This window comes from Drosophila takahashii, chromosome 2L, assembly GCF_030179915.1.
Source record: "Drosophila takahashii strain IR98-3 E-12201 chromosome 2L, DtakHiC1v2, whole genome shotgun sequence".
NCBI lineage: Eukaryota > Metazoa > Arthropoda > Insecta > Diptera > Drosophilidae > Drosophila > Drosophila takahashii.
The window spans coordinates 4,284,176-4,295,757 of record NC_091678.1 but is presented as its reverse complement, the minus strand read 5'-3'; the positions used below and the strand labels follow the sequence as shown (position 1 = coordinate 4,295,757).

Sequence of the window (11,582 nt, the reverse complement as noted above, 5' to 3'; positions counted from 1 at the left end):
TTATACAATTGTGTATGAAACATACTTTATTTTGTTGGCCCATCAAATATATAAAATGTTAAAAACTTGGTATTTACAGTATTTAACTTATTTGAACTTTTTTTCTGAATACGACTGAGTTCGACACGATGAAGCTGTAGTAAGTCTTCAACAATACCCGCTGCTGAATGCTTTTGTGGATCATTAAAATATATAAGATGCACCAAAACATCGAGCAGAGGGTCTTGCTGACTCCAAGTTTGTCCCTCTATGGTCTTCCTTTCACTGCTTCAATTGTAGCATGTGTTATAAACCCCTTAATGCCGTTTGCACTGTTAGCCACGTGCTATTAACTTCCTAATTAAATCATTATCTTGGGATTGGAGGTCGAATGTCAAAGCCATGTAAGGGCTAAAACTTGGGAAAAAAGACACACGCTGTTTCATCACTTTTTTGTTGCTTCACTCTGGACGGCAATCCACATAGTGACGAATCGCACCGGAAGTGTGTGCGAGAAGACTAATAAGTATTGCCGCAGAACTAAAAGTCAGACATTGAAAGGGGTTATTGTGTCGCCAACTGTTCCGCACGGAATCAATCCGGCTCGAAGGACCAAAATGAAAGGGTATCCTGTAATATGAAAAAACAACCTCCACTTTTGAGTTCTGTGTTAAAACTGATTTTATTTACTAAGTCTTCGTTTACATAAGTGACATAAGTTACAGAGATCGGTATTTACGTCTCTAGATCAACTAACATATTGACATGTACCGAACTCGTAAAGTCTTCTATTTATTTTTCTTGAACATTAATTATACCCGTTACTCGTAGAGTAAGAGGGTATACTAGATTCGTGCAAAAGTATGTAACAGCTAGAAGGAAGCGTTTTCGACCCCATAAAGTATATATATTCTTGATCAGGGTCACTAGCCGAGTCGATCTAGCCATGTCCGTCTGTCCGTCTGTCTGTCTGTCTGTCTGTCCGTCTGTATGAACGCTGAGATCTCAGAAACTACAAAAGCTAGAAGGTTGAGATTTCCAACACATATTCTTTGGCTTCCTAAGCAGCGCAAGTTTATTTTAGCCGAGCGCCACGCCCCCTCTAACGCCCACAATCGCCCACTAACGATTTTAAAATGGGTCCTGCGCCCACATCTTTAAAGATTTCCGAGAAGTATAAATGCAATTTTGTTGTGTATATTTATACATATCAAAATGTAGAAGACATTTTTCAAATCGGACCATTCATTAAAAAGTTATACGCAATCAAAAATTATATATCTATCTCCCTCGCACTCCCTTTAGCTGAGTTACGATTATTAGTCGGGACACCAACCCGACACAGCGTTCGCACTCCCTTTAGCTGAGTGACGGATATTAGATAGTCGGGACAACAACCCGACTATAGCATTCTCTCTGGTTTTTCATTCAAGAGTGCCGAAAAAGACAAATTTGGAAAGTGTTTTTATGTAGTTATAAGGTTGATTTCGCCACTTTTTCATGTTAAAGGTGCGATCGTCACTAGTTTTTTACCTCCAGAGGTGTTTTTGCTTTATGAAGCAATTAAAATTGGTTGAAGGTGGGGTGTTTCCCTAACCAGTGTGAAGTGGTGGATCCCGGATTTGGTTGTGCGGGGGGTTATGTAGAACATATTGGTTTTGCATACTTTTTGAATGGGGGAACTTATCCCCCAAAAAACTATAAAAAAGAGTGTCCTATTTCCCAGGAACTAACCAATTTTCTACCTCAATTTAATGATTTAATTAGCCAGCGAAAAACCGTGGCTTTTTTGCAACTGACATGAAAAAGGGTGCCATAAAATGGCCGACGCCTTGCCAGAACTCAATCAGTAAAGGACAAGAACCAGACAGAATGAAACTCAGTAAGAACTTTAAGATCGACTATTTTCGCGACCAGTTGCTAGCCTGGCGGATCGGTGGAGTCATAAAACTCAGCGAGGGAAATTACTGGAGTTGGGCGATGGCTTTGAACATATTTGCCTTCCTGCAGACGCCCTTGTATATGAAGGCTATGTTCACCTTTGAAAATCCGATAGATAATAACTACAATTTATTCCTGACCATCACCTGGCTGTCCACTCTTTCGATGTTTATGATGTACGTTTCCAAAGTTAATAAGATGGTGGACATTCATTGGCTTATATCCAAGCTGGATGCCCGGGTATCAGGCGATGACCAGATATTGCAGCGCAGGAAAATGACCAAGCACCTGCAAATAATGTCCAAGGTTTTCCTGGTCTCCTATGGCATCGTCTTCATCAACGCGTCGATGGCTTTTTTCCTTAGAAGTGAGCGCAGCTTACCGCTCCCCATGTGGATTCCATTCGACTGGAAAAACTCAATGGTAGCGTATATCGGGGCCTTGGTCTACCAGATCACCGGACTTTTTGTTAATATTCTCCATAACTATTCCGGGGACTCCTTTGCTCCCATGGCCTTGCTCCTAATTTCGGAGCAATGCCAGATTCTGGCCCTGCGGATCTCCAGCCTAGGATATCGCACAAAGAATTGGAAAAAGAATGAACGGGATCTTGTCGACTGCATCAAGGACCAAAACACGCTCTACAGGTAAACCCTCAATCGGTCTATCAACTCTTGTAAACTTTATTTTGTTTCTAATTCCATCCAAGATTACTCGACGTGGTACATAGCATGATATCGTATCCAATATTGATACAATTCGTTGTCATTGGCATTAGTATCGCCGTGACACTGTTTGGCCTAATATTTTATATCCAGACCTTGTTGGAACGTATTTTCTACGGCAGCATCCTGGTGGGCCTGACCTTGCAGATATTTCCAATATGCTATTACGGAACCAAGGTGGAGGAGAGCTTTGCTAACCTCCACTACGCGGTATTCTGCAGCAATTGGGTGGGCCAGAGTCCCAAATATCGGGGGTACATGCTCATCCTGCAGGAGCGAACGAAGCGACAGCAGATCCTCCTCGCCGGCGACGTGGTGCCCATCCACTTGAGCACCTTTGTGGCCTGTTGGAATGGAGCCTACTCCTTCTTTACACTAATGACGCACAGAAGTGGCCTGGGCTCGTGAGCCCAAAGGAACCCGAAAGCAGTGCACACGAGTAGCTAATAGAAGCACGCAAAGCACAAAACTACCTAAAAAGAAATAGTTTCAATTAAATAAATCGTTACATAGAATACTATTAACTTCTTAAAAAATAAATATGTAACAGGACGCGTTTCCATTCGTTGGAATGAGGTCTATACATATTTTGTTGATTTCTCTAGAACTGGATATCAGGATGAAATTATAGTTCATTTTTAAACCCATTACTCGCGGAGTAAAAGGGTATGTTGTATTCGTGAAAAAGTATGCAAGAGGTAAAAGGATCTTGATCAGAATCACTGTCTGTCTGTCTGTCCGTCTGTCCTTCTGTCTATCTGTCTATCTGTCCATCTGTCCATCTGTCCGTTTGTCCGTCTGTCCGTTTGTCTGTCCGTATGAACGCTGAGATCATATTTTTAATGCTAAAACGAAAAATTAAACTGAAATGTATTCGTTTCGTCAATACCTATCGATTGACTTAAAAAAAGCTTGCCACGCCCACTCTAACGCCCACAAACGCACTGAACGCTTGGAAAGAGTGTTGTTTTTCCCAGGTTTTGTCTATTACGTGGCATCGTTGATAGAATTACCTTCGACCTTCTACCTCAATATAATGATTTAATTTGCCAATTAATAGCACGTGGTCAATTTTGGAACTGGCAAGAAAAGGGTGCTATAAAATGGCAAACCATTTTCCAAAATTCAATCAGTGAAAAGTCAAGAGCCAGTCAGAATGAAACTCAGCAAGAACTTCAAGATCGACTATTTTCGCAACCAGTTGGTGGCCTGGCGAATCTGTGGGGCCTTGCATCTCAGCGAGGGTAACTACAAGAGTTGGACCTCCGCTTTGTGCATCTTCATTTTCCTGCCGGTACCCATGTTAATGATGGTGCTGTTCAGTTTCGACGACCCCTTGGAAAATAACTTCAACCTCAGCCTAGCTATTGTATCAATGGCCAATCTCCTAAAGTATTCTCTGTACGTAACGCAGCTAAGCAAACTGGACGGGATTCAGACCCTTATTGGCCAGCTGGATGACCGGGTATCGGGAAAGGATCAGATACTTCGGCACGAAAGCATGACAAAGCATATGCAAAGGATGTCCAAGCTTGTTCTGATCTCATATGCCTTTGTACTTGTCAGCGCGGCGGTTCCTTTTATTTTCGAAAGTGGGCGCACACTGCCCTTACCCATGTGGTTTCCTTTCGAATGGAAAAATTCCATAATTGCCTATACTGGAGCTTTGACTTTTCAAGAGATCGGGATGTTCTTTCATGTTCTGCAGAATTATCCAGGCGACTCCTTTCCTCCAATAACATTGTTTCTGGTGTCCGAGCAATGTCAACTACTTATCCAAAGGATTTCCAGCATTGGCTATCGTTCAAGGAATCTGAAAAATAATGAACGGGACCTTGTAAACTGCATCAGGGACCAAAACACGCTCTACAGGTAAACCCTTTAATCAATTAATAAAAGTTTCAATTTAAAACCTTTAATATTTTAATTTCTTTCTTAGCTTACTGGATTTGACACAAAGCATGATTTCCTACCCCATGATGGTTCAGTTCTTAGTGACTGGAATTAATATGGCAGTGATTTTGTTTGGCCTGATATTCTATGTGGAGCACTTATCGGATCGGGCTTACTACGTCTGCATTTTGTTTGCCCTTATGGTGCAGACTTATCCTTTGTGCTACTATGGAACCGTTGTGCAGGAGAGCTTTGCGGATCTCCATTACGCAGTGTTCTGTAGCAACTGGGTGGACCAGAGTGCCACCTATCGAGGGTATATGCTGATCATTGGGGAACGCACGAAGCGGCAGCAACTCCTTCTCGCCGGCAACCTGGTGCCCATACACCTGAGCACCTTTGTGGCATGCTTGAAGGGGGCATACTCCTTCTTTACCCTCATGGCCGACAGAGATGGTCAGTAATTGAAGAATTATAAAATATTCCTATTCGGCGTCAGAAGAGAGTGCTATTTTTCAAAAGTAGAATTATATTCCATCTTCTACCCCATGACAATTAGTAATTTTTAATTATATAGAAAGGTATTTTATAATAACCTATCACGTAACTCGAAAAAATAGTTGGCATTTGATTTCACTCACATTGAAGAAAAAAAAATAACACGGAACACGAATAGTAACAATAAACATACACAAATTGTACGGCAAAGTAACTTTTCAATTAAATTCATTGTTACCATGGCGATGGAAACTATTTTGGGGATCAAGGGACCCGACTTTGTGATGCTGGCCTCGGACACAATGCAGGCCAAGTCACTGGTCTTCATGAAGGATGGTAAATATAAATCATCCATTTAAAATGGAGCACATAATAAAGCCATTATAGATCAGTCAAAGATACACCGACTCTCGGACTTCAATATGATGGCCATGGTGGGAGACGGAGGCGATTCGATTCAGTTCACGGACTTCATCTCAAAGAACATGCACCTGTACAAGATTGCCCATGGATACCACCTGAGTGCCAAGGCGTCGGCCCACTTCACCCGGAAGACACTGGCGGATTACATAAGGACCAATACGAGGTACCAGGTGGCCATGCTGTTGGCGGGATATGATGCCGTCGAGGGTCCTGACCTCCACTACATTGACACCTACGGCGCAGCTCAGTCCATCAATCATGCCGGACATGGATGGGGAAGCATGTTCTGCGGCAGCATTCTGCAGCGGTTCTGGCACTCGAAGATCAGCCAAACGGATGCCTACTCCCTGATGCGGAAGTGCGTCCTGGAGATCCAGAGGCGTCTGATCATCAACCAGCGAAATTTCGAGGTCTTCGTGGTGGACAGCAAGGGAATGCGCAAGATGGAGGCCATCAATCCGGGATCTCTCAGCAGGGAGTCGATTAGCCTGACTTGGTAGAGCGGTAGTCCAACATCCTCTAATGCCTAATAATTGTGCCGTTGATTTTTCGGCAAACTTTCACTGCGATGCTCTGAACAATTTCCCAGGGATTAGACGACGTGACCAGTTCGGATTTGAGTGGCCGGGAGGAGGGTTAGCCGGGTGGTTGCTACATGCCACGGTCGACTGCCTCCGTGTATTAGCATATGTGGCCTGCTCTTGTTCTCCATGCGAGCCATCTGTCTGAATGTGGGTGGCTCAGTGTTTGTTTGCGCAACAATGACAAAAGTGCCACTCGAAGAAAAATTGTAAAAATAATATCAATCTGAAATTATGATTTTAAACGAACAATAAAATGTATACAAATGCAGTTTACAAAATTACAAGCCTTTTTTGTATGTTTAAAAATTATTTTTAAACACTTGACAAGTGTTTCCAATGTGGATAATTTACTAATATTTACTAATTATTTATTATTTATTATTCCTTAATTTCCAGTTTTCTCCAAGTGCACACTTCACATATATGAAACGTCAACGGCTGCGAATCGAAAGCAGAAAAGCCAACATGTCTCTATTTCCCATTTGAACAGCAGTCCGTCAGGATGTCGTTGGTTCGGATTTGGAGGAGTGCCTGGTGGAGATGGGGAGTCGTCAGCAGAACTCATAAAAATGAGCACAGATTGCTGCAAAAATGCACTGCATTGTTCGTTGCTTAGCTGAGGTCTCCGAGTCGAGGGTTTTTCGAGCTCTCCCGCCTGAATTTTCCTGGATTTCTATGCCAGTCAGCGGGTTTTGTTTGTCTGCCAGCCGTGGCAGTTGCCATTGCTAATTGGCCGCACATGACAAAGTATCGCCAATTGAGTGGCTTGCCCACTTGCGGTGATCGGAACCATGAAATGTCAACAATGACAAAGGAAAAGGCAGCGGTCAAGGATTCCTAATTTGAGATGGGTTTGAATTTAAAAACGGGTTTCTTAAATTCTTCATTTATTCCAGAGAGTTAATGGGGGAGAGTCTTAAAAAAACACCCTTTTAAACTAGAAATAAAGTACCTACATAATTAATTCTTCGTCAGTTTACCATGTCGTCTAAATTTATTCTTCCGTATTCTTTGTATTTTTAAATTTTATTTTAGTGAAATCGATAACAGCGAATTTACATTATTTACGTAGAATTTGCATGGGATTCCATGGAAAGGCATATATTATACATTTGTGTATCCATATAGAATGCCAATTTAAATATTTGTTTTATATATGCATTTTTTGTGCAGCTCATCTCATCACGTGAAATGCATGCCATTAGAAATTAATTAGCAAATTATGTAATGGTCAAAAAGCAAAGTTCAATAATATTTATCAATCTAGTCATGCATAACCGTGATTGAAATTTAATTGATTTATGTGAAAACTAATAAAAACTCATGAGCAGAAAAAAAAACAAATATAATCAGTTATTTTTACGGCTATTCGTTTTTCTTTTAAGTTTTCCCGTCGCAGTAAAAAGTTTTTTGCAGGAAACTTTTGACATGTGAGCGTCTCAAATGAACGCGCCTGTCTCAGGACACCTGTCCCTCCCTTTTTTCCCCACCTGAAGCTGTGAAATATATTCACATCCTTGTAGAGAAATAACTTTGGGGGAGGGAGGAGCGAGATAATGTGCATGTAACCCCCGAGTCACTCCCCCATTTGCCACCACCTCCCAAACAAACCGACCATTCCAACCGGCAAGGGCGTTTAAGGGCGCAACGAGGCAGCGACTTCCTGACAGGACATTAACTTTCTCGCATCTTCGGAGTCGCTCCATCCGACTGTCTCGCTGTTTGCCATTCGCCGTTCTGTTTGCGTGTGACGACTCTGATGATGATTCATGATGATGATCCTTGCAGTTTTCCTCGCTGTCATTTTTCATGGCCTCGGGGGCCGTGGCCTGGGTTAGTTGCCTTTTTCGACAGCCTATTAGTTTTTATTATTTGCTGCAATTAGTTTTTTCGGCCTCGGATGCTCGGCAGCTCGACTGCTCAGCTCTCCTCGCTTATGACACTTTTCTCCACATTTTTCAACAGAATGAGCGTCATCTGTTGCCGCCAGCAATGTTTCGTAGTGTGCACTCAAAAAAATAACTAGCAGTGTCATCAAAAAAAATTCGTAAAGACTTAAAAGGTTGTTTTGTAAAGGAGTTCACAATTAAAAACTTTTTATACATTTTTTATATTTTAAAAAAAAGTTCATAATTTAAATAATTTTCTTTCGCTGCTCAAAAAATAGTTTTGAGACTTTTAAGAACCATTTTCTGAAGTTAAAGAGCTTCTTGGACGATTTAGCAATAAGGAATCTTTTTGTACACCTTATTTTTAACTAACCCACGACCTGTTTTTTCCCAGTGTAGCTGCTGAATCTGCTGTTTTTCTCGCCGGCATTGACAAGAGCCAAACAATGGCCCGCTGGCTGACTGGCTGGTATCTATGATAAATTATGGCCAAAAGTCAAAGTCATCAATCAGTGGGCCATGTTTTATTTGCCGCCCGCGGCCATTTGCCATTTGTTTTGGGCCAAAACCAGAGGCATATGCAGCCGGAGGGAGGAGTTTCAGGAGTAGGAGTAGCAGCAGCAGGACCAAAACGGCCAGAAAGGATTAAATATAAATCGGAGATGCGTAGACGACGGTGGCACAGGTGTCGGTGGCCGGACGACAAGCATTTCGATTTAATTTTCATTAAAATTCAGGCATTAAATATGCAAAGGGTAAACTGCGGCAACGAGGTCCTCGCAGCGAACGGCCAAAGCCCATTAAAATTCCTTAAAGACTTTGCCGCCGGGGCCAGGTGACTCCTTTTCATTCTCGAGTGCTTATTAAAATTGCAAAGGTCCAGGATTTGCGGACATTATGATGCGGTGGCTGCGAATTTATGCCGAAACGGAGCGGTCGACAGTCGACATCAGCTGCGTTTTCGTTCCCCGGCTGTTTAATTATGCATTTTTATCTGGAAGTTGTTGGGGCAAAGGCCAAGCCGTAAACCGCTGCCACTTTGCCACTTGAGGTATGAAGGCGGAGAATCCACGGCGTAAGCCAAGAATAACCGAACCGAAGCGTGAATAAGCCATGGCTTCCAACTGAGTGACAGATATCCGGCAACGTGGCGTATACGCAATTTCTGATTGAAAGTGTGTGAGTATAGCGATATCTTGGGTTTTGTTGTCGCCACCAAGAGACGCTCTTGGATCCCGACAATTGACAACTAAAGTTGCAATTAGGAGCTGTGCCAATCCTTTTTTGTACCTTTTTTTTTCAACCACCTTCGCCGCAGGATTACCGAATAAAAAAGGAAACTTTTTACGACAAAACACCTACCTACACGCACTCGAACGGATGGAGGTTTTAGTTATGCAGGGAAATGCCTTGGGGAAATTAGCGAAAAAGGTAAATGTTTTACGGAAACATTCGTTTCAATAGCTTTGTTTTGGGCGAGCAGTTTATAGCACCCAGTTACATCATTTGGGAAACCTTTAAAGAAGTTCGTTAAAAATGAAAGTGGGTGTTTAACTAGTTGTTATTTGATTTTATGTTTTTTTATAATAAAAATGTTTTCTTTCCCCTTGGTTATTTAAAAAAGAAGGCTTTGGTTTTCCAGATAGCTGGCCTGTAAATGGCCTAAAAAGTATCTATTCTCCAGGGACAAAGGCAGCCATTGGATAAGCTCACTGCCAAAATTACAACTGGCATAACAGCAGCGTCCAGTCACCGATAAACGGCCTATAAATCACCCACTTGGCCAGCGATCGCGTCAATATTCGCCTCTTATGCAACCAATTTTATTTCGTTGCACTCGACGGGCATAAATCACGACTCGTGATGGCTGAAAACGGCGGGAAATTGGGTGAGGATGCTGTTTCTGCAACAAAATGTCCCGGCATTAAACACCAACGATGGCATAATTTATGGGAGTGCCGGATTCCAGTCTCGCGATGCCCGGAGACAGATGTGACATCACCAGTGACCATCGTGACATTAATGCGGCCCTCCAGGCGTGAGCTTTCCGATGCTAACGGATTGCCATCGCGAAATTAAAGAGTGACCCCCAGTGCGATTTTGATTAACTCGTCGGTAATTCGATACATTTATTTTCCTTTGTCTATTTTTATAAATTTAAAAAAAGCAACAAATTAAATAAAGACAAAATTCTCACCTTTTCAAGAAGAAGTTTCTTTTAAAGCGATCTTGCGATAATTTCGTGGACTATCTCTTTGTAAAAGTCCCCAAATTTCCTTCTATATATTTATTCACCTCTTTCCCTCGATCCTCTGCGACAGTTATAAGCCAACATTTTCGCTCGACCATTGTTCGTCGAAAAAGTTCGCATGTGTCCATGTGATGAAGTCCCTTTCCTGCATCCCTTGCAAGTACATCCATGTTGATAATCCCTCTGCCCTGGTACTTCACGCACTGCAGTCGAACTGGGAAATAAAAAAAAAGTAGTAGGGAACGGCGCATAAAAAGTTGCAGTTAAACTTTTCAGCATTTGTCAGAGTCAGAGGATTTGTTTGCCTTTGGGGCTGGCCAAAGCCAACATCCTGACGGCATCCTGGGCCTGCTCCTTCGCCTCGAAGGATATTTGCCCCCCATCGCACCACTCCACTCCACTCCACTCCGTTCCGTTTGTTTGTTTGTTTATTTTGCTCGTTCGTCCCACTATTTGTTTTCTTTCCAATTTTGTAATTTCAAACTTTTTCTATTGATTTCTTGGCACGCATGAACACCTTCAGCAGAAACGACAGCCAGCAAAGTTGCCAAGTTCCCTTGGGGAGGGGTGGGGATTCAATTTAAGTTGCGGGGACTCCCCCATGATGACCATGCGTGGCACACAGTGCACACAGGAAAAAGAAAAGAGTCCATAAAAATACTAAAAAGAAACGAGGGAAACGAAAAGAAGGCGAAGGAGGAGTGAGAAAAGTTTCCAATGCACTTAACACTCTGTTTCGAAGGATGGAATCGAGGAAAAACTGTCAGTGGCATTGGCAACACATTTATTAATGTGTCAATCGGATTGAAGACTTTCCAAAGCCAACGGAAAACGATAAAGTTTTTCGACGGAAGAAGATCCGTGGCTAGGATTACGGCTTTCGTAGCGACAAATTATAAAAAATTAGTTTGGTCGGTGTTTCGTATTGGATAATAAAACCTATAGAACCTTTGCAATAGAAAACTATAAAGCGGTAAAGATTTTGATCAGTTACCTGGTTGATTTAATCAATTTTCCAGCAAAAATGGAAACATTAGGTACCACAAAATGATTACATGACCCGTCCCCGAGTCCCAAAGCAGCCACCCCAACCCCTTTTCAATTCCCAGCCGAAAAGGAATTGTAATTATTCGAATTGTTACTCGTCGCTTGCCTAATGACTATTAGCTAAATGAAAACATTGCGTGCCGGCGACATTTTATTCGAGTGCACCACCAACCCACCCGAAAAGCACCCCCAAAATCACCCGCACCACCGGGAGCTTTATTTGCTATATTTCATGCCTGCCTGCACTTATCTCCGATTGTCCATCGGACGGGCTCTGGGGTTCTGAAACCGCCGACTGACTCCGGCAAATGTAATTTGGCTTGGCCGGCGCTTCGATTCCACTTTATGTTCT

At 42.4% G+C, this 11,582-nt stretch overlaps 3 protein-coding genes across 3 annotated transcripts; all 3 read left to right on the top strand.

Annotated features, from left to right (window-relative positions):
- The first annotated feature begins 1,851 nt into the window (after window positions 1–1,851).
- On the top strand, window positions 1,852–3,053 carry LOC108063984 (odorant receptor 23a-like). The gene is made up of 2 exons (XM_017151274.3): window positions 1,852–2,567; window positions 2,630–3,053. Exons 1-2 carry the CDS (start codon window positions 1,852–1,854, stop codon window positions 3,051–3,053), a joined length of 1,140 nt encoding a protein of 379 aa, XP_017006763.2.
- Window positions 3,054–3,801: 748 nt separating this feature from the next.
- On the top strand, window positions 3,802–5,002 carry LOC108063953 (odorant receptor 23a-like). The gene is made up of 2 exons (XM_017151240.2): window positions 3,802–4,517; window positions 4,585–5,002. The coding sequence occupies exons 1-2, from the start codon at window positions 3,802–3,804 to the stop codon at window positions 5,000–5,002; spliced, it is 1,134 nt and encodes a 377-aa protein (XP_017006729.2).
- A 173-nt stretch (window positions 5,003–5,175) lies between these two features.
- Window positions 5,176–6,259, top strand: Prosbeta4R2 (Proteasome beta4 subunit-related 2). Its single transcript, XM_017151269.3, has 2 exons — window positions 5,176–5,372; window positions 5,424–6,259. Exons 1-2 carry the CDS (start codon window positions 5,276–5,278, stop codon window positions 5,957–5,959), a joined length of 633 nt encoding a protein of 210 aa, XP_017006758.3. The 5' UTR covers window positions 5,176–5,275; the 3' UTR covers window positions 5,960–6,259.
- Window positions 6,260–11,582: the final 5,323 nt, after the last annotated feature.

Excerpts from the sequence above, each read along its gene's own strand:
- LOC108063984 (XM_017151274.3), top strand. The coding sequence starts at position 1,852 with ATGAAACTCAGTAAGAACTTTAAGATCGACTATTTTCGCGACCAGTTG. Across the intron at positions 2,568-2,629 it reads GACCAAAACACGCTCTACAG|ATTACTCGACGTGGTACATA; the intron begins GTAAACCCTCAA and ends ATTCCATCCAAG.
- LOC108063953 (XM_017151240.2), top strand. The coding sequence starts at position 3,802 with ATGAAACTCAGCAAGAACTTCAAGATCGACTATTTTCGCAACCAGTTG. Across the intron at positions 4,518-4,584 it reads GACCAAAACACGCTCTACAG|CTTACTGGATTTGACACAAA; the intron begins GTAAACCCTTTA and ends TTTCTTTCTTAG.
- Prosbeta4R2 (XM_017151269.3), top strand. The coding sequence starts at position 5,276 with ATGGCGATGGAAACTATTTTGGGGATCAAGGGACCCGACTTTGTGATG. Across the intron at positions 5,373-5,423 it reads ACTGGTCTTCATGAAGGATG|ATCAGTCAAAGATACACCGA; the intron begins GTAAATATAAAT and ends AAGCCATTATAG.